The 22,658-nt window shown below is 45.3% G+C and overlaps 2 protein-coding genes across 2 annotated transcripts; one reads left to right on the forward strand and one right to left on the reverse strand.

Annotated features, from left to right (window-relative positions):
* iws1 (interacts with SUPT6H, CTD assembly factor 1) lies at positions 1 to 15,948 on the reverse strand. The gene is made up of 15 exons (XM_030744106.1): positions 15,761 to 15,948; positions 14,577 to 14,659; positions 12,568 to 13,267; positions 9,416 to 9,487; positions 9,012 to 9,222; positions 8,297 to 8,354; positions 8,098 to 8,204; positions 7,853 to 8,003; positions 7,674 to 7,756; positions 7,380 to 7,509; positions 7,183 to 7,300; positions 6,985 to 7,096; positions 4,480 to 4,536; positions 4,194 to 4,305; positions 1 to 2,081 (listed from the first exon to the last, which is right to left on the reverse strand). Exons 1-15 carry the CDS (start codon positions 15,801 to 15,803, stop codon positions 1,956 to 1,958), a joined length of 2,163 nt encoding a protein of 720 aa, XP_030599966.1. The 5' UTR covers positions 15,804 to 15,948; the 3' UTR covers positions 1 to 1,955.
* Positions 15,949 to 16,089: 141 nt separating this feature from the next.
* On the forward strand, positions 16,090 to 18,621 carry wdr74 (WD repeat domain 74). The gene is made up of 2 exons (XM_030744821.1): positions 16,090 to 17,234; positions 17,876 to 18,621. Exons 1-2 carry the CDS (start codon positions 16,623 to 16,625, stop codon positions 18,392 to 18,394), a joined length of 1,131 nt encoding a protein of 376 aa, XP_030600681.1. The 5' UTR covers positions 16,090 to 16,622; the 3' UTR covers positions 18,395 to 18,621.
* Positions 18,622 to 22,658: the final 4,037 nt, after the last annotated feature.

Raw genomic sequence — 22,658 nt, forward strand, 5'->3', positions numbered from 1 at the left:
TCTGTTGAGTCTTTATTAAGAAAAGTATCACATGAGCCAGAACAGTGCACACAAACAGGGTGGTTCACACAGTCCACGGATCTAATCCAGATCAATCCATTTCCTGTGTAAACTCATCCCTGCGGACTTCTGTACAGCCGCTACGAGAGCAGAAAATGGGCATAATGAACCGAACTATCTGCAAAATACAAACACCTTCACATTTAGAAACAGAGAGGTCAGAAGAGACTTCACCCTCAAATCCAAACCGGAGAACTCGAATGTACTCTGGACAAGAAACTCCCCAAAATGAGCCTCTGGTCAGCCACTGTGTTCATCTGCAAACCTGCAACTCTGTCAAAGCGTGGCAGTATTCACCTGTATTCAAAAACTGCTGAAACAAGCTGACACTACAGAGCTTTTTAGTCTTTAAATGGAGGTAAACATCTCGTAAGTATGACTTTTTGGATGAAGCTGGCTAACATCAACTAGCTAGCAGCTGTAAATCAGACCACCCACACACACACACACACACACACACACACACACACACACACACACACACACACACACACACAGCTAATCTGAACCAAAAAACACAACTACTTTAACCTCACATTATTTTAGCTGCCCTGGATAGAAGTTAAAGGCTATAATATTAGCTAATGTTATTAGATTTATTAAACACCTGAGTGCTAATTAGCTCATGGTGCACTGTTAATATCTGTTAATGTTAATGATCTGAACTTAGCTACCTTAGCAATAAGCTAAATTAGCCGATCTTATTTGGAGTTAGCTAGTGACTGCTAAGAACATTTTTGATGTGTTGCTAACGTTAATTAATATTAGTACTTTTGTTAAATTAGCTTTGAAACGTGATCACTAACTGCGGTAAAAGAACACCAACATCTGTTCAACAGCAGTTACCTGCATTAAAAAAAAAAATCATCACTGTTAATATGATGAATGTGGGGTCAGCACATCATCACTTCCAATATGTACACAACTGTGCTCTACAGGAGTGCTTTTTAAGTGTGAACAGCCAACGTATTTCTGCAAGAACGCAAGAAAGCAAAAGTGGTGACTGTGGGACACTCACTGCTAACATGCCAACTACCCCAATTAATATAGTCACAACTATGAATGCTAATTAGCAGGCTTGGCAGTAAAGCCAACATAACATCCAGCTCCAGAGGATCCAGTTGTTTGTAGATAATGTTAATGCAAAAGACCACTACCACAAACCAACAATACAGTTTTGAGATGAAGCTAATACAGCTAGCTAATATAAGCCATTGCTGTACATTTTACCCTTTTTAGACAAAGCTAATATAGGTGACTGCTAACGGTATCTATTTCAGTCAGCTTTGACAATAACATCATAATCTTCTTACATTAGCTTTACCACCAAGTCAGCTCTCTGCTAATATATGGCTATCATTAACTGGTAGAAGCCACCATTGCAAATTTTTTTAGCTATGAAGTAGAGCTAATATAGCTGACTGCTAATGTGACTCTGCTCATTAACTAACAGTTCCACCTCGCAGGGAATGCTAACACCTGCTAACATTTTCATCTTTGAGATAAAACTGCTGCGGACATTAATTTAAAAAACACCACACAAATGAATTCCAATATTGGTTAACATTGTGCTTGTAGACGAATTGGGGTTAAAGCTAAGGTAGCTAACTAACATAATTTATTAATTAAGCCAGCTGGCTGCTAATATTAGCAGCCGTGGATCATTTTGGAGTGTTTCGTGTTTTTGTTCAGAGAACAGACGAGTTTACAGCAGATTGTGACTGAAGCCAGTGTGGTCTGGCCTCAGCCCATTTATTTATAAGGCAGAGCAGGACCTGAGGAGGGCAGAGCTGTGGGTTTGTTGTTGTTTGTTCAGAAACTAAACATTAAAAAATAAAAAACAACAAATCTTACAGAGGTTAGGTGAAAAAAAAAAAAAAAAAACCCAAAAACAATCAGAGTGGCATCCGATTGCCTTCCACGCTGATTTTAACAGCGTGACCCGTCTTCGTCAGACGACGGATGTCAGCAAATCTCCGCATCTGTTTATCCACACGGGACAAGCTCTTCCTCACCGGACCCTGCAGGAGGACAGATACGCAGGAAGTTAATGGCTTTAAACCACACACTGATTTAACAACACTTTTGTTCAGCTGCTCATGCAGAAAAAGGTTTCACACACACCTCATTTAGAGCCATCGCTGAGGGGCAACACTGCATCCTCATCTACCTCACACTGACACGCTCCTGCCTCTTTAAGCCCCTCCCTTCCTAAAAACCCAGTCTCTTCTTATTGGACAGCTTCTGGAAGCCTGTAGATTTATGTTTTCTTGTACTTTATTTTTTTAAACAGGTGGGTCATTCCCCCTCAGAATCAGCTAAATTATTTCTACAATAACTTTAATGAAGCCATGCAAATTTCAGCCTTCATACTTTCAAAGCTACAGGCCCTCAGCGTACACAGGATGGGCCCATGTCCAACATTTTTCAGTGCTCAGATATCCACTGTCCTGTACTTCTCACCTGTAGAGCATCATTTCCTCTTTTAGTTATCTTTCTTCAGTGCATCATAAAGCAGCATTAGAGTTTGGCATTTTATTTAAAAAAGGGTCAGAGGTCACAGTGAGATGCCCTGGGCTAGAAGGCTGCAGCAGAGACGCTGCATCTACGTGGTCATACAGCAAGAAGGAAAATTATTCAACCCCTGTCACTGCATGTGAGGGTTTACTGGCATAATTTCTAATTATTAAGTAACTCTGACTTCAGTGATTTGATTTAACTGAAGTAAATGTTGAACTTTGAGTTAAATTCAGAGAAACCTCCTGTGATCGTCGCAGCATTCAGTCATTTAAACTGTCCCTGTGTGATCTGCAGTTTGGGGGTTGGATCATTTTTCCTCCACCGTACGTCTGCAGGTGAGTCAGGCTCTTCACACCATGCAGACAGACTTACTACCCCCTGCAGGTGACCGGGGGAACTACAGGGGCATTCGGTTTCCCTCTATGCTGATCTTCACGGCTCCCTGTGGCCGTGTCAATTTCCTCTGCTCGGCAAAACGCCGTTTGTGCTTCTCCAGCAGGCTGATGGCCTTCTTACAGCCGCTCTACAGAGGACCAATCACAGCTCAGCTCCTGACCTCACATGAGTCTCACTGACAGCAGGAAACTCATTGCTCAGGAGGACCAGAAAATAATCTGATTTCTGTTCCAGCATCCGCATAAAAATGTTTGTTTTAACTTTATAAAAACAAACAGTTTTACTGAATTCATTAAAATGTAAAGTATTTATAAAATATTAACTGAGAAGGCACATAGCATCGCTGATGATAACCACTTTATTTTCTTAAAGATTCATTCAAAAAAATGTGATAAATACCATTTGTTTGTCAGTAGGGACCTTTAATTTTAGCATTTACATATTTATTTTATTTGGGCTTTGTCATTAATATTTTATAATTCTTTATTTTGTAAACAAAAGCCTTTAGATATTAATCATGAGTAAATAAATGTTTTTAACTAATAAATATTTATCTTCATTTAGTATTAATTTATCTTTTCATTATGTATATAGTAACCCATTTATCTGGTATACATTTTTTATGCATTTCATTAAACCAAAAACTAAGAATGTAAAAAAACATTTTAACTAAAAAAAAAAAAGAATTAAAACAAAAAATACATAATTAAATAATCAAGAATCAAGAATCAAGAATGCCTTTATTAGTCCCACAAATGGGGAAATTGCAGTTAACAGAACATCCATCCAAGGGGGGACAGATGTCTGAGGTCATGCAACCGTTTCACAACGGCGCTAAACACTAAAAGAAAATGATGCTTTAATTAAAATTAAAAAAAAAAAACACTTGTAAAAGTGTCTTTATTAATTTTACTGTATTTGTGTTGTAGAATGTGTTCTAATCTTCTTAAATACTGCAATGACAATTAACCAAAACAAAACCCTGAAGTGAACAAAAACTGCTGGAAACCAACTGAAACTGAAGTATAAAAACTGCATTAGCTGTGGAAACCTCGCAGGACTGATTTATCTTTATTTTCAAACATTATATCAGACAATCTGAGAAAGTTGGAGCTAAAACACTTCTCACTAGTGCCAAAAGAGGGCGCTCATTTGTTTATTTAAAGCCCGAGGCACACCTTTATTTCTTTTAAATGGCACCCAGTGAGATGACTCACCCTGCTGGAGTCCCCCTCCACGTTCCATTTGGGTCGAACCACGTAGTCTTTGTTCGAGGGCATCGGGACTCGAGCCCGGGCGCAGAATCCAGGGTCTCCGGGCCGCAGGGCTCTGCAGGGGGGAGGGAGGTGGTGCTCAGGTTAGTGAGGGTGAAACGTTGTGCCATGTTTTGGTGCTCAGGTGCGAGGTTCAACCAATGCGGGAGCCAGAGGAGAAAGTTAGAACAAATCCCGCAGCCTAACCCCAGAAACCAAAGAACACCCCGTGACGTCCCCGAGAACTTACTTCTCCTCTCCAGTCAGCTGCTTCTCCAGGTCTCTGCGAGGTGTCTGACCTCCAGAACTACAAACAAAAGAAGGAATGGATTAAATGTCGAATCTGAACCAGCTCCTCCACGACAGCTTCTCGGGGACGTTCACCACCAGCTGAGCCTCCATGCTGTTAGCAGCACGTCACTCCGAGCAGGTTACGAGCAGGGATCGGTTCAGGAAACTCACCTGTACCTGCAGGTGCCAGCTGCTGATAGAGAAACAGCCTCCAGTCTTTGCTTTGTTTAAGCCCTCTGTGCAACAGTGCATTTACAACAGCAACAAGCTGCTCTAACGCTAGAATGCTAACGTGAGAACACTTTCACGTTCTAGGGCTAAAAACTACTTTTCACACAAACACTTGTTTTAAAAAAAAGTTTAAACCTTTTAAAACTATCAGCAGCTCTGACTTTACATGTCAGGTGGCTGTTTTGTGTTTCAGAGACATGAACTGAAGGACTTTACAGACAATCTGCCCAAAACACACGAAAAATTAGTCAAGCTAGTGTTAGCTTACCAGTTCTACTTAATTTAGATTCTATCATAGTTAGCCGACTTATTTTGGTAGCTAGACGAGCTTAGAGTGCAGGTTTAAAAAAACACAGCTGTGATGCTGGTTGGGGTGGACAGCTACATACAAATTGTCCCCTAAAAATGCTGCTGCCCCCCGGTGGTAAAAGAGAAACCCCAACGCTGTAAGAACTGCTCTGAAAATACAAGATCTCACAAGTTTCAGCAGTCATTTTTAGTAGCTCACTCTGAAACAAATGCAAACTATTAAAATGGACCTATTCCGCTTCATCTCAGAAGCTCCGCCCACTAAATTTATGAGGGGCAGCAAATCAGAAGAAAGCTGTTAGAGGAGAGGATGAACCGAGGTCCAGTATGAGATACAGGAGGATTATTTTGAACTGTGAATAATGCAAAGCTGCTCTAAGAGAGTTCAAAAATAATAATATGGAGCTGGAAATGAGCAGAATACATAACTTAAGAAAAATATCATGCAGATGCACTCATTTATGTTTCAAAGATTCCTTTTTTGCACTCCTTTCTTCTTCACTTTGGTGCTGCTGAGTTTGTCTGAGGAGTTACTAAGCTTTAAACAGAGGGATGTCACTCAGTGCAACCATGCAGCTTCAGGACTGAACCTGGTTGGTGGAGAGAAGACGTCGGGTTCCTCCGCCCTCTCCACCTTCTGAGGCTGACTGGGAACAAGACGAAGGAAGAGGAGTGAAAGAGGAAACTAAGCTTCATCCTAACTGCTATGAGGCCCTTCAGAAAGGAGAAAAGTGCAGATTACAAACCAATTTCTCTTCACTTTTCCAGTTCTCAAAGTTTTTTTTTTGAAAGCTGTGTTGAGTGACTTTAAAGTGAATAATGGCTGGGATACAGCTCACAGAAGACACCAAATACACTGAGGGGAGATTTTCCACCTGTACGAAGCACCTAACACCATCCACTTCTTTGGTCTAACACATCAGCACGGGGAGGAAGGCGGATGACGGTTAAGCCGTTCTCAATAGAAGGTCACGTTGAGGTCCAGGATGGACAGAGACGCCGTCATATGACAGGAAGACGGTCAGAAAAACGGATAAAACTTCATCCCAGAGAACATCTGAGATGATCAATCCACAGCACGAGGTTAGTCGTTAATGTAGCTGCATGTTATCCATTACTGATCCTGTAAGCTCCACTGGCTGTAGTTACACCACGAGTTTTTACAAAGTTAGCGCACTGATGTGCTACACATGAACCTCCTAATAAAAAAACTGGAGACGCCGAGAATGGCAAATGAATCGTTTTTAAAATCGGGGCTCGTGTGTTCAAAAAAAAAAACAAAAAAAAAACACATCAACACAGGAGAGACTTGGACTGGTGACAGATAAGATAGGAGGATAAACTAGAACACTATGGTATTATACGGGTGGCACACTTATGGCTAAATAATTACTTCGATGATCAGCCATCAAGATAACATGAAAAAAAAAAAAAAAAAGTCTAATATCGTAGGGTCCTTACTAAACAAGAACCTTAAGATGACAGTTGTTGCATTAACTAAGCTGGATTGGCTGAAGGTTACAGGTGGGGGTACCACAAGGTTCAATGAAGGGTCCTCAACTGTTTATAGAAATATCTGTGCAAAAAACTAAAACTGAGGTATGACAAACATTTTTTAATAAAGCCTCTCTTTATATTATAGTATTCATTTTTTGGTCACTCACAGAAAGTGTCACCATTTAGAATATACTCCATCTAACATGGCCAAGCTACAGCTTCAGCCTGCACCTGTACAGTTAATTATTCATGTTTGCTTTTAAGTTAAATGTAATTATACTTAAACAAAAATACTCATTTTATTTAAAATATAAATATGAATCCCTGCAGAGATGGAACAAAATAAGAGAAAAATAACCCAAATTAATTTTCTGTTTCCAGAGAGGGTGAAAATGGAGGTTTGATTTCATCATCATCATCATGTCACCTTAGTCGTCGTCTCTGAGGCATCTGCTGATCCAGATCTCTCTGCTGCCGCTCCTCTCTCGTCATCCCCTTATAGTTTGACGTCAAACCGAAGATCGGCCGCGACCACTCGTCTGGAGACAAGACAGAGTTCAGAAACCCCGCCCTCTATGGTCAGAGAGAGGAACTACAGAAAGCCTGTACAAGAGATCGGCCTTACTAATAAGTTTGAGAGCGAGGTCTTTGTTGGTTCGAGACTCTTTGGGATGTTTGTACAGGAACATGACGGCACGGCCGATGCCGCTGTGCTTCAGAGTCTCCTGACTGACACTGGGCAACTGCAGGACAAAGCACAACCTGAACGCCTGAACTCTTAGAGGCTTGCCTGAAGAACGACTCGCCACTTTCAACGCTCACCTCCTGCAGTATCCTGAGCAGCTCCTCCCTTATCCTGAGAGCGGGCAGAGATTTGTCAGGAAGAGGGCTGATCCACTCTTTAATGGCCGACATCACTCCACTGTCGATAAACGTCTCCTTCAAGTCCTGTCTGAGGAATAAACAACAAAAATCAGAAGAACCTGCAGGAGTTTTCTTGCATATAGGAAACTCTGGCAACCAGAGAGGTGTCGGTTTTCCCTAAAGACATTTGCTTTCTACTGTAACAGCCAACAAGGGGGTAGTTAACTAGCTCGCGGTACCCCGAGCTCTTACTTCTTCAGGTGCATGACGACCTGCGGCAGCAGCATGAGTTTCTTCAGCGCTGGTTTCTTCTGGCTGTTCAGAGTTCGATCTTCCTGTTTAAATAAAAAAAAACAAAGTCTGTGAGGATCGCAGCTTACAGAGAGTTTTCTGAGGCTTCTATTTTGACAGGCGGGAAGTGGCAGGTGCACCTCGGCAGCCTCGTTCATTTTGGTGATCATGGCGTTGACCACGTCGTCGGCGTCACTGATGAACGTGCCCCCGTCACGGTGCCGCCTCTTCTTGCTGTTCATGGCTTTCCTCCGGGCGAGCATGATGTCGAAGTCCGACATGAAGCTGGTGCTAAGCGCATGCACGCACACACAGACACACAGTTTTAAATAGCAGGAACACACTAATACTCGTTTAAAATCATGTGATTGATCAGGAAACATACTCTTGGCCACTGCGGTCGATGCCTTCATCAGAGTCAGACTCCTCCTCCTCCGCCTGCACCTTCTGCTTCGCCTTACCGTCACCCTCCAGGTCCTCCTGGTTGAAACCCTGCAGGACGACACAGCGTGAGACACGTGATATACGTTCACGGCTGACCTCGCTTTTCTGTCTTTAAACAGAGATGTGATGAAGAAGCTTACAGTGAACTCCTCCTCCTCCTCATCTCCAGACTCCCCAAAGATGTCTGCGATCATTTTCCTGCAACAAAAAACACACATTAGCTTTTGGTGGCTGTGCAACCCTCGGGGTGTCCTGTAATGGGTACTTTGGGTGTTTGGGGTATCACGCCTGTTGTTACAGGCCGTTCAGTCCCTCTACAGCTATGCAGACTAGAGGGTGGCCCCTGTATCTTATCTATACTTTTTGCAAATGATGTGGTTCTGATGACTTCAAACCATCACCTCCAGCTTGCACTGTGATGGTTTGCAGCACCTCCAAGTCTGAGGCCATGATTCTCAGCCCAAAAAGGCTTGATGTGGGCAGAAATGAGCTTCCTCCACTGGGTGTCTGAGCTCACCCTCAGAGATGGGGCGAGGAGCTCAGTCATTCGTGAGGAAGTCAGAGTTTAGCCGCTGCTGCTCCACATCGAAAGGAGCCATTTCACATGGTGTGAACGTCTGACCAGGATGCCACCTGAGCACCTTCTAGGTCAGGTCATACTGGGAGGAGGTTCTGAATAGCTGGAGGAATCGGCCAGAGAAGGAGTGTTTAATTTCTATGATTTAAGCAGTTTTGGTCCTCTCTGTCATTTTGCCAAAATTAAACAGACATTTGTAAAACTGGAATGAATTTTAAGTTTTCCATCAGATCTTAAAGTGTTCATTTAAAGGGTTACAGTTTGGATGTCATACTCACTCCTCCTCATCGTCTGCAGAGTCGCTGTCACTGCCGAACAGCGCCTTCTCGTCCTTGTTCCCCGCCGTGGCCTTCGCTCTCTCTTCGTCCTCACTCCCGCTGTCTGAGCCGAGCTCTTTCAGTTTCGCTGCCAGACTTTTATCGGGACCCCCAAAGTCACCGTCGCTGTCTGAGTTCTCGTCGTCTGACACCGCCCGGCTCCTCTTCACCACTGAGGAGACCGCAGAGAGATCAACAGAGGTGCGTGGGCACGCGTGGGGAAACATTTTTACTGATAAAACATCTCAGACAGCTTTCACTCACATTTACAGTCCGGGTTTTTCCTAAGCACACAGACTTTTCTGGGTTCTCAGACTTTCTATTGTCAGTATAAATACTGCAAGTGAGGTTCTTTTCTGTGTTACCTGGTTTCTGTGCCTTCTCCTCATCCTCATCCTCATCTTCACTGTCTGACAGGATGGCCTTCTTCCTCTTCACTGCAAAGAAACACACTCAGTGAGTCTGCTTATTTAGGTCACTGACACAGAGCATTATTGAACTTTATCATTCAAACAAAGGTAGAGGTGGTGGGGGCACAGGGTCGTGAGGACAGGAGATATGTTTGTTCTTTTAAGCCCGTCTCGTCCCTGCTGGCCGGCTTTAATGAGGAGATGTTTGCGGGTGCAGGTGTGTGCTGAGAGAGGCCAGACGGCAGCGGACTCGCGTGCTTTGACAACCTGAACAAGCGACAGACACCCGGCACGCCACTGAAAACACAACTGAATTCACACCTTCAGAGATATGGACACAAAGGCAGCTGCACCCAGCCTCCCTGTGTGGTTTGCTTTTTTCAATCAGGAGGTTTCAAATTGTATCACATTAGTAATATTACTATTTACAAGGTTTAAAATGACCCAGTCTTTCTCTAAGAGCACACATGGGCAAAATGCGGCCATCTCGAGCCCTAAAGGGAAACTAAACATTAATTAATAACAGGTTTTAATCCCTGTACAGAGAAGTTTTTGGAACCCACCAATGAGGTTACAACTCCAGCCAAAGGAAAATCCTCAGCACTGTAATCTTCTAATGATCAGGACAGAGCGGAGACTTCAGCTAAATAAGCCAACACAGACTCACTGATGGAGCTCACATGTGCAGGCACCCACCAAAGTCACACCAGCTGATTCTTCAGTAACTGAAGAATTAATCAGAACCAGTGAAGGTCGCAGGTGAACCTGTTCTGGGTCTGGTTAGAATAATCCGCCAGAGGACCACCAGAGCAGAACCAGGTCTACCATCACCGGCTGAGCTGGAGTCTGACCGGGTTAGTGTTGTAGTACTCGAGATCGGTCTTTGTCTCAAGATCACTTTGATGGTCTTGGGCTTGTCATGGACTTGACCACATTTGTACTCGGTCATTGTGGACTCGGGATCGTCCACAAAGACTGGGATTGCTACCTAGGCTTGAGAGGTGCTTTCTGGTTACATATCCAGGCCCCATCATTCAATTAACAAGTGGGAGTGGCATTTAGCGGTTAGCATTAGCTTACTAATTAGCATTAGTGCTGGGCTGAAAAAAATTTCTGGTTAGAACCCTGTAGTTAGCATGGCCCCCAATGACTGCAGATAAGTAAGTTGTTTCTCCGCCACTAGTAAATTGAGCAGGGTGTACACGAGGAGTGATTGACAGTGCTAAGACCCTCCTCCTGGCTCTGATTGGTTGTTTTTGACCGGGAGCGGTTCATTTCTGCAGATGGCAATAGCAGTTCAGGGAGGAGGTGGAGGAGCTCGATTTTTTTTCGCCGATTATCGATCTCATACTGTTGCGACATGGTGACAGTTTTAACAAATATGTAAAAAACAGATTTTTTTTTAATAAAAGTTACATCCTGCAGCTTTAATCTGTATAAGATTAAAGGCTTTAGTTCTTACTGTCGATGATTGTTTGCCATTTTTTCAGTTTTACACATTTAGCTATGTGGTTTTGAAATAGCACCCATTTAGGGCTGCAACGATTCATCGATTAACTCGATTAAATCGATTCTAAAAATTTATCAACACAAATTTACTGTGTCGATGCTTCATTTAAACTCTGCAGCACTCAGCTGTCTCGGTGTAAGCGGCGCTCCTCACTAGCATTAGCAGCATTAGTGCTGACGTTTTTTTGTGGGTTTATTGGGGGCTGGCAAACCAACATAGAACTGCATTACCGCCACCTACTGGACTGGAGTTTGAATCACTCACGTATACACAAGCACACATTCTAAAAAGCTCTCCGTCGCTGCGATGGATTTCATTTAACACAGAGTGGATCATCACTAGAGTTGCCACCTCTCTCGTAAAATACAGAACCCCGTATGTTACGGGACTCCGTGGAATACGGCTCCGTAACATGCCGTGTTCCGTACTTTACGGGACGGGTGGCAACTGTCGCTGACATGCATTTCCACGCCTCCACTGCTCTCTGTGTGTCTGTGTGTGTTGTGCTCGCTGAGAATTTCAGCTGCTATTTTTGTCTTTACTTCAGCTGTAGCTACCAGAACTGGTTTGCTAGCGAGCGCGGGCCATTAGCACTAGCGATGGTTCGGTACCGGAAGGCCCGCCCCCCAGGACCGAGGGGCTCCTTCAAAATATTTTTTATACTTTAATCCCTTATTAGTGACTAAATATAGACCTGCAGTAGAAAAGTATTTTCGAGAATGCTTGTGAATACAAAGCATTACACCATTACTCACACATGCGCCATGGCTCCCGCAGCCACTAGTTTTTCAAAACACTCATAGCAGGCAGCGGTTTTAACTGCGCAAGCGCAAAGAGGCGAAGCTGTGACGGTGAGCTCAAGTAGTGAAAAAGGAAACGTTTTTCCAGCGTCCAAAACAGCAGCTTTTTCTTTCAGTAACCACCATTAAATCTGTGAAACAGCTGGAGGTCCTTCATCAAGCACCTGATCAGCAAGTGTTAAGGTGAAGAAAAGAGAACTTTGTAGCTGCTCCATTCACCGCTGTTTGTTCACATGGCGAGAAACTGCATTACGGAAGTTAAAATATGCAGATAAACTGTTAATAAAAAAAAGTATTTCTTATCCGATTACTCGATTAATCGCTGGAATAATTGATAGAATACTCGATTACTAAAATAATCGTTTTATGCAGCCCTACACCCATTTTTACAAATGTTTGTTTAAAAACAACATAACTTTATGTATTGTTTACAAAAGGCAGTAAAGACTACTGTGATGAACTATGAATAACTGTTTTACATTCTGTGATAAATGATGGAAGTCACCCAGGAGTATTAAATAAAGATGGTTACATTTATTTCAGCTCTGAGTGTTGAATATGTAGGTGTTTTATGGGAATGTGGATCTTTCAGATCAATTTGAGAAGTGATTTTGATCATGTTTCACATTTTATAGTGTCATGTAGCGAGGGGCACTGGTCTTGGTCTTGGCTCAGTCTTGGTCTTGGCTCAGTCTCGGGTAAGGTGGTCTTGACTACAACACTGGACTGGGTACAACAGCAACTGACTCTCAAACAGGAAAAAATAGGGGGTGTGGTTTACTACCACGTGCGTCTACCTGGCTTCTCGTCATCCTCGTCGCTGTTGCCTCTCTGCTGTCTCTCCTCTCCCTCCTGCTGCTCTCCATCACTTCCTACTGCAGCCTTCCTCCGCCCTCCTTCCTCCTCCTCTTCGCTGTCTGACTGCATCACCCCCTTCCACTTCTCTCCTCCTTCACCTCCTCCCTCTTCCTGTTTGTCCTCCTCATCGGAGTCTATCTGTGCTGCCTTGCGTCTGGCAGGCGCCTCTGTGTCAGAGTCACTGTCACCATTGGAGCGGCGGTCTGGGGACGCCGCAGCTTTAGCGCCCTCGTTGTCCGAGTCACTGTCTGCAGCCTCTTTGTGTCCGTCCTCCACATCCGAGTTGCTCCCCCTGCGCGTGGCAGGCGGGGACGCCTCCCCCTCCTCATTGTCAGGCGTGCCGCGTCTGACCGGCGATGATGCCTCATTGTCTGAGCTACTGGGCCTGCGTTTCTCAGGCAACTCTTCCTCCTCCTCAGACGCGCTCATCCTGCGTTTCACCTGAGAGGAGTCGTCCTCGTCGTCGCTGTCGGCGGGCCTCGGAGCCTCCGCCTCCGAATCACTTTTGCCATCGTGGTCCCCGGGGCCCTCGCCCTCCGAGTCACTGTCGGCCCTGCGGCGGTCCTCGTTGTCAGAGCTGCTGGCCATGCCGCCAGTCTCCATGGCATGGGCGGCATCCTCATCATTGCTGCCCTCATCCTGCCGAGACAAAGTTTATCAGCCTGACTGACTCTTGTCACAAAAGTTGCTGCTATGGAGATTTTGTGTTTGTTGCAAATTAATTTAAAAATTATATTTCACAAGTAACGATTAACTGTAGCAGATGAAAGCTGCTCCATGCAACACGTTTCATGTTTAAAGAATGTCCGAACAGACTGGAACCTGACCACACCTGCTAGAATGGAAGAAAAATACACCAGTGAGGTTCCATTTACTTAATCATAGGGTGCATATTTGTTTATCAAAAGGCCGAAAACAGAACAGGAAAATGTGTTCAATTAAAACAAACGTGCTTTACGTGGATACCCTCCACCTAAAGGTGGATTCTGAGTCAGCATACACCCGATAACTTACTGTCATGTTTTTCTTCATGTCTGCAGGGCGCTCAGAGTGTGGTAAAGTTTCCGTCAGAGGTTTGTTACGATGCTGAATTGTTTATTCTTATTTTGTTGTGACCTCTGAGCAGTTTAACATGAAAATAAGCTCTGTGGCTAATAAACACTTTGATTTTTCCCCTGAAGAAATGGAGTGAATATTAGAATATTACTCACAGATCATTTCTCTGTTTAAAGTAATGGCATTAACCACAAAGGTATTTAGATGTATACAAAAAAGCTGCAAGTCTGCCTGTGTGTTCACCATCGTCTTCTGCCCCCTTTGGAGGTCACCACAGCAGATCATCTGCCTCCATCCTCCTCTATCACTCCAACCCCTGGACACACTCAGCTGGAGGACGACACCAGGAACTCGCTGGAGAGATTACACATCTCATCTGGCCTGGAAATGCCTCACGATCATTCAGGAAGAATTTGAAAATGTTGTTTACACCAGCACGACTTGTTGCCATTTTCTCCTGAACGACCGTTATCAAAACAAAAAAAAAGAAAAATCTCTCCATAAGCGCTGCTATTGGAGTGGAAGTCATCAAAACAGGAAACAATATGATTGCAGAGCAGAAAGTTTCTTCTTTTACAGCTGTTGCAGCATCTGCCTCTAATCTGGGAATCTTTATGCTCCTGCACTGATGTGGTGGTAAAAACCAACACACTCTTGTGTCTTCAAACCAGGTGCTGTACAAAAATTGGGAGGTACACGACCAGCCAAAACAACACCAAAGCAAGGGCGACAACGGTCAGCATGAACTAGGAGTTAGCCTAGTCCAAAGACGCCAGTGCCTGAGCAGTGACTCAAAACGTCATCTTCAGGTTACCATTCAACCGCTCTAACCGCCTCCTTCACGCAACACAAACACATCAATTAATTTCCAAATGATGGAATGAATTCAGACCTCAGACTGACGGCCGTCGCTCCTCATCTCCTCGCCGTCTGATGCTGGGTGCTCATCCTGAACTGGAGTGCCACCTCCATCATCTGCGAGGACACATCAGGAACATTTTTCATTTTCTAAAAATGTGTTTAAGAGCTGCAAAAAGCACAGAGTAACAACACCAAACTACCAAACTGTTAAAGAATAAAAATGATCCAGAGATTTAATAATAAAAATGAAGAAAAACAACAGTTACACGAGCAAACATCAGCTTTAGTCAAACTCCACTGAAAAAAGAAAAAAAAAATCATGCTTTTAGTGAGTTTATTAAAACTTAGCAGAAACTATAATAAAAATAGTGAGATGTATTAGATTACATTACAGACATACTAAAATATCCACTGTGTGTTGCATCCCTCTCAAACAACGAGACTGATTTTACAATACTGTAAAATCCACCCTGCAAATCATACTCCTCTGAAAATGTAAGGCTCATACATGATTATTAAATATATGCAGGGAAACCTTTCTAGAGTTAAAGGGTTTCAAACATCCACACGGCGTAAACAGCAGGTCTGCAAACATCAAAATCAAGTCTCTGAATCCTCTTCGGCCAAACTTCACTTTAAAAATGACGCATTTCAGATTCACAGCTGAACGCGTTACAGAAACATCACAAACTCAAACTACGTGAGCAGACCTCATCCTTAGTCCTTTCTTATGAACTCGGCTCAGATCATAATCGACACATTCGATTATGAAACATTTGTTATGTAATGAGGCCAACAAAACCGAACCGGAGACGCGTTAGCCTAGCTCAGTGCTAACCGACTGGAGGCCGCCTCCTGCCGGATTGGCACCGGGGGCTCTGCCGGCGTCCTCCCCATATTTATCGCTTTAATATCGCCGCGTGTTTAACGCTTTTGCAGTAAACGTGACGGAGCGCTGACGAGCTCTTTGCCAGCTGGTGATGAGGCGAGAAACGGGACGCGTTTTCTGGAAACCGGCGCTGCTGCTGGCGTTAACCCCCAAAACACAACGACGGGCGCGCGAACACCGATCCGTCCGCAGGATGGCAAGCCATCACGGTATCAGGTTTACCGACGACACGCTCGAGGTGCTCAGATTCGGTCAATACGCAGATACCGCTGCTGCCGTGTTAGCCTGTTAGCCATCTAACACTGGAAACAAAGTAGAAACGTTACCGGAGCGGCTCCCGGACATCAAGTCGTCCTCCTCTCCGTCCATTTCCCAGACGAAGAAAGCTCTGGCTTCGTCCCCGAAGGCGGAAACTCCTCTGCCCGCTGGAAGAAAGAAACGCCACCGGAGCACCGACACCCACAGCTAACCTCTGCTAGCCCCCAGAGCCAAAATGGTGGCCACATGCATCATATGAGCATGCGCAAAGGCTTGGTCACTTCACAATGTCGCAACAACTCATTTTTGAAAGTAAAACTTTATTATCAGCTTTCAGGTGCTCCCTTTAGGGGGCGCCACAGTGGATCATCTCACTCCCAGCATCCTCCGCATTTCATCCTTCACTGCATCTATGAACCTCCTCTGAAATCTTCCTCTTTTCCTCCATCTTCAGCATCCTTTGTGCGGTATATCCTCCTCTGCACATCCATCCACATTCTTCCCCTTATTCAGGGACTCGGACCCCGCTGTGGGGTACACTCTAGACGGCCGATTAGAGTCGCTAGTTCCCCTAAGAGAACATGCAAACTTCAAAAACAGAACGCACCCAGAATCTTCTTGCTGTGAGGTGACAGCGCTAACCACTGCACCACCGTGCCAAATACCAATTAGATTTCACTGCTGCTGACTGAGATGTCCACCCGGCCCATCTCATTCTTTATCTCGATGTCGTGTTTACATGTTAAATACCGGCGCTGACACACAAACAGAAAAATTAAGTTTAATGTTTTGAAATAGGCTTCCGTGGCTGCAAACGTGTGTCTCGGTCAATAAAGGTTTTTTTTTTTTTTTTTTAAATCGCAGCTGACTCGTGACGTCACTGATGCGCGACGCAGAGGATCCACGCGTGTATCGGTGAGTGTGAGTGCGATGGGGGACCGCAGCCGGCTGTGTTCCGTGTGGCTCGGCTCGGAGACCGGGATCCTGAAGGGGGTCAGCCTATCTCGGAAACAGGCCTTCAACTTCTGCAGCACGAGCCACCTGAGCCGCGACCAGGAGGTGCGTGCGCTGTGCTGGGGGGACGCGGCGGAGAGCGAGCTGCTGCTGGGCTGCGTGGACGCCACCGTGAAGACGTTCAGCGTGGAGAAGGGCGCGTTTACCGAGAGCCGGCGCTGCGGGGACCCGGCGGATGGTTGCTTCTCCGGTCTGGCGTTGCTGAGCGGCGGCTCGCTGGTCACTTGTACGGAGAGCGGCGCGCTGCGCGTGTGGCGAGAGGAGGGCGGCGACGTGCCTGTAACGGAGGTGGACGCCGGGAAGAACGTGTGCAGGATGCGGCAGAGTCCCGCGAACCCGCACAAGGTCGCCGCCGGAGGGAAGGAGAACGGCCTTAAGATCTGGGACCTCCAGAGGCCCGAGCGGCCCGTGTTCACGGCCAAGAACCTCCGAGACGACTCGCTGGACCTGCGGCGGCCCTACTGGATCAGGGACATGGCCTTTATCCCTGACTCCGACAAAGTGGTCACGTGCACAGGTTACCACCAGGTGTGTGGCTGTAAAACACCTCCAGCAAGCCAGACTCCATTCAGAAAGTGTTCAATTTACTGTAGTGTAGGTTAAAGTTAAAGCGTATTAAAATATTATCTCTTAAATTTATGATTTTTAAAGTTTTTTCTATAATTCAGCGGGCAATAGGGCCACATTAAAGGCATATTCCGTAAAGAAAAACGAAGCCCTGCAATCTAAGAAATGACACCCAGCAGCCCAGACTCCATTCAAAAAGTGTTAGATTTGAAGTTTACTTTAGCGTGAGCAGAGTAGATGTTTGTTAGAAACATCTGTTCTCTTAAAATTATGATCTTTAAAGTTTCTTTAGGTTTCCGCAGGCAGTTTAAGGACATTAAAGGGATATTCTGTAAAGAAAAAGGCATTAACTGATAGCAGTCTGCCGACAAAGGCAAAAACAACAAAACTAAAGAGATGTTTTTAGTACTGATAATACTGATTTAGCTTAGAGGGCTTTATTGATTTCGGCATTGATTCCTGATCAACCTCTTTTAGGTAAAATGAATAAAATCATCTTCAAACAAATCAAATCAGCAGAGAGGGAAGAAAATAAATACTAAAGGTCTTAAACCTCTCCTCATGTATTTATTACATAAAGTTATGTTTAATCTATCTCCCAGGTCCACGTGTTCGACCCGTCGTCCCCTCAGAGGCGCCCTGTCCTGGAGGCAGAGTACGGCGAGTACCCGCTCACCGCTCTGTCTCTGACGGCCGACGGCACAGCGGTGGTGGTGGGGAACACCCAGGGTCAGATTGCTCTGCTGGACCTGAGGAAGGGGCTGGTGCGCGGCTGTCTGAAGGGGCTGGCGGGCAGCGTTCGGGGGCTGCAGTGTCACGCCTCCCAGCCGCTGGTGGCATCCTGCGGCCTGGACCGCTTCCTCCGCATCCACAGCCTGGAGGACCGCAAACTGCAGCACAAAGTCTACCTCAAGTCCCGCCTCAACTGCCTCCTTCTGGCCAGCCGAGACCTGCAGGATGGAGGGGCAGCTGGGGAGGCGGAGTCTCAGGAAGTAAAGGAGGAGGAAGACGATGAAGGGGATGATGTGTGGGACAGTATGGAGCAGGTGGAGGAGATGAAGAAGAGGAAAACAGAGGAAGGAGACAAGCAGACGAAGAAGAGGAAGAAGAGACAGGACTGAGAGGTGTTTGATGTGTGAGAGGAGAGTGGGACGTTTGAACGCTGTACATTCTGGAGGCTTGTAAGCAGCATTTATTTAGACTGGAGGCCTTATTCTTATTCTGAAAGTGTCAGGGGGATGTTTGTCACCTGTGAACAGGTGAAGTCTGTTTCTGTCTGGAGAGTTTGTTCTTTTTATAATTGTTATTATAGAAAATATACATGTGTAATTATAATTAAATTAGTCTCCTTCCTGTGTCTGATTTAAAAAAAAAAAAAAAAAAAAAAAAAAATCAAACTTATTCACTGTGCACTGTAACAGCTCCTGAGGAGAAACTGCAGCAGTACTGTGCAAAAATCTTATTTTGGTGTATGGTGGGAAATTGGTGCAGTGATTTATTGAAGCCCAAGTGCGTAAAATGTAAATGAGAACTGTCAGACTTGGATTCATCGCTCCATCAGACCTGCTGCTGCTGATCTTCAGTCCAGTTCTTGTGTAATGTGGCATATCTCCACCTTTCCTCCCTCTTTCCCTTCCTTAAGAATGGCTTTGTGACAGCCGTCCTTCCACTGAGACCGTTTGTCCTCCACTTGTCCAGTTTAATCAGAATTTTAAGCACAAACTGCACACCATGCTGAGATATGCCAAGTTTTCAGCTAATAGCTCTTTGGGAATCTCTGAGTTTGGAGCCTTTTATGCTTGAATGATTCACAGGTCAGAGGTAAATGGCTTAAACAAAAATCAGTGAAAGTGAAAAAGCAGCCAATGACCAAAGAAACACTTTGGCTACATTAACACTGCAGCCTGAAGTGACCCAATTCTGATTTTCTTTTTTGTGAAATCCGAATTTTTTTGTGTGTGATCGTTCACATTTCCAAATATATCTGACTTAGATGTGATCTGTGTGTGAACTGCAAACAAACCTAAAAGTGTCCCGCATGCGCAGTAGAGGACGCAATAACGTCACACGTAGCGAGCGTGCTCAGTGTTTGTGGAAGTAAGTTTTTCTTCCCGCTTCCGCGTAGCAGGAGGGAGAATAGTGACATTTGTCAAGTATAAATGACGTGCATGTCAGATGAATGTGACCCGGCCGTACAGACACAGGTTGCATTTGAAAAGATTGGATTTAGGACCACATATCCAAGTGGCCTGGGTTGCATTCATAAAAATCGGCTGTGTGTTGTTCAGACTGTCATGAAAAGATCAGATACAGGTCGCATAGGGGCAAAAAAAATAAATCAGATTTGGGTCACTTCAGGCTGCAGTGTGAACTCAGAAAGCTGCAGAACTGTTGCTTAAGGGCACTTTAAAAATGACAAGAAGGCCTGGCTCCTTGGAAGCAAAATATAAAGAACTGAGCACATGCTGACTCACGTAAACTCGGCACCATAACTGGTGTAACCATGTGGCTACATAACTGCAGACATGAACCACAGTGCAGGGTTTTGGTGCCCTCGGTTTGTTAAACAGGGTGGATGCTGGGGTGGTGTTTTCTTTCCCCAGCTGTGAACACAAGTCTGTTTTCACGCCGTCTATGAGCTGAAGTTTGGCTCGTAATCTAGTCGCAGTCCATTCGCCCATTCAAACTTTGGTGTACTTGGTGAGTTTTGGACCTGCGGGGTCTGAAAAAACAGCAGAGACTCTTCCTCAGTGGCTTTATTATGCAGTAGCATCACAGCAGTAATGAAACGTGTCATCAGTCTGATTTCACACGTTATTGAACATTCAGTCAAATGAGTTCAGACTTCAGTCACACAAACATTTAAGACAAAAACAGCTGAGCAGCAAACATCTGAAATCCCTTTCTGAACACCAAACAGACACACTGAACATGTTAAACATGGAAATATGGGGAGACTATTAAATAAACCCTGTTATTACACACCAACTACCTCAATTATTTTCAGGTAATGAGCGTCAAACATACAGGTGCTGGTCATATAATTAAAATATCGTGAAAAAGTTGATTCATTTCAGTAATTCCATTTAAAAAGTGAAACTTGTATATTATATTCATTCATTACACACAGACTGATATATTTCAAATGTTTGTTTCTTTTAATTTTGATGATTATAACTGAACTAATGAAAACCCCAAATTCAGTATCTCAGAAAATTAGAATATTGTGAAAAGGTTCAATATTGAAGACACCTGGTGCCACACTAATCAGCTAATTAACTCCACACACCTGCAATGGCCTTTAAACGGTCTCTCAGTCTAGTTCTGTAGGCTACACAATCATGGGGAAGACTGCTGACATGACAGTTGTCCAAAAGATGACCTTTGACACCTTGCAGAAGGAGGGCAAGACACAAAAGGTCATTGCTAAAGAGGCTGGCTGTTCACAGAGCTCTGTGTCCAAGCACATTAATAGAGAGGTGAAGGGAAGGAAAAGATGTGGTAGAAAAAAGTGTCCAAGCAATAGGGATAACTGCACCCTGGAGAGGATTGTGAAACAAAACCCATTCAAAAATGTGGGGGAGATTCACAAAGAGTGGACTGCAGCTGGAGTCAGAGCTTCAAGAACCACCACGCACAGACGTATGCAGACATGGGTTTCAGCTGTCGCAGTCCTCGTGTCAAGCCACTCTTAAACAAGAGACAGACCATGGTATCCCTGTTCTTAATTGGCCAGCAAACTGGTCTGACCTTTAACCCCATAGAAAATCTATGGGCTATTGTGAAGACGAAGATGCGATATGCCAGACCCAACAATTCAGAAGAGCTGAAGGCCACTATCAGAGCAACCTGGGCTCTCATAACACCTGAGCTGTGCCACAGACTGATCGACTCCATGCCACGCCGCATTGCTGCAGTAATCCAGGCAAAAGGAGCCCCAACTAAGTGTAGCACAGGTGTCAAACTTGGCAACTAAATGAAAGCAATGGGAGAGAAAGTGTTGATTTATTGTGTTTAATCAGGTACATTGATAAAGTATGGGATTTCCTACTGCATGTGAACGCACCAGTCTTGGACTACATGTGTACATCCAGCCCATCCAATCGGAGGTGAAGCCTAGGCGGGACTAATTTTCGGGGGACTTCGCTTCAATCACCAGAATGAGAGTGGCATTAATTAGAGGATACTCGGGGGATACTCCTCTTCAGCACAGACAAGGGCTGGTTAAAGAAGGAGGACACGGTTGCAGGGCGTCTGCCAGCCTTTGTCTCAGTTGGTATATGGATCCTGTGGGTTGCTCAACTCTGCACTGTGTGCAAAGAGCAACTCACAATGATGAGGGCCAGGAATCACTTTATGCGCAAGCATAGAGTGAAGACCTTTTGATGGATCTGCTCCAAATGGTCAGGGCCGTTTCGTTCTCCCAAAAGTGCGGCAACACACGTGGGCAAATGTGGGCCTTCGGCTGGGGTGGGGCGGGGCATGACTCAGTGGTTAAATTCCCATGCGACATCTGCCACACCTTGTTTGCCACCAAACGTGGGTTGTCCAGCCACCAGCGCCGCAAACACCCCTAGAGGTACATGGACTACTTGGGTCAGCGGAAAGCTGGGGGAGTAGGAGCAGATAAACCCGTTGGGAGAGTGGGGGCAACGGACCCCGTCCTCCTCGGCCCGACTTCTCCTTCTTAAGGGAATAAGCTCCACCACTTCCAGTGGTGGCCCTACTGAAGGACAGGCTCACTGACTCCATAAGGGCTGGTGGACAGGACCCGATCCTGCTTCCCCTGGGAACCAGCCCCAAAGTTGTCAGTGAAAAGCTGTGGAAGGTCATCTGGTTGCTGTCTCGGTTTCCAAAAACCCAGGCCTGGTTGGCGGCCAGGGGGACACAGGAGAGAGTGGTGTCCAGGGCTAAGCAGTCCAGGGTGCGGGCACACCGATGGTTGCAGAGACGCTACCAGAGGGACAGGCATGGGGCAGCTTGACTAATTCTCGATGGAAGGGACCACATGACCATGAACCAGAGGTGCTCGTTAGGGCGTACCAAGACATATGGGAAGCCCAGGAAAAGTTCAAATTGCTTGGGGCTTTTAGCCAGTTACCGTTGGTGGACAATGAAATGTTTGGTGGTCCCTTCACCCCTGAAGAGGCAAAATGGGCAATAAGCAAAATCCTGCCAGGGTCCTTTCCCAGGCCCAGATGGGCTCACCCGTGGAGTGATTCTGGCATGGGACCCCGAAAGGGTTAGGCTCGCAGAGTTGTTTAACGCGATTCCGTACAATGGTAAGCTGCCCAAGTGCCTCAAAAGGAGTCGAACAACCCTGATTCCCAAATCGTTTCTGCCAACCAAGATGCGAGATAATTGGGCGGCCAATTACGATTGGCT

This window comes from Archocentrus centrarchus, chromosome 13 (genome assembly GCF_007364275.1).
Source record: "Archocentrus centrarchus isolate MPI-CPG fArcCen1 chromosome 13, fArcCen1, whole genome shotgun sequence".
Classification (NCBI taxonomy): domain Eukaryota; kingdom Metazoa; phylum Chordata; class Actinopteri; order Cichliformes; family Cichlidae; genus Archocentrus; species Archocentrus centrarchus.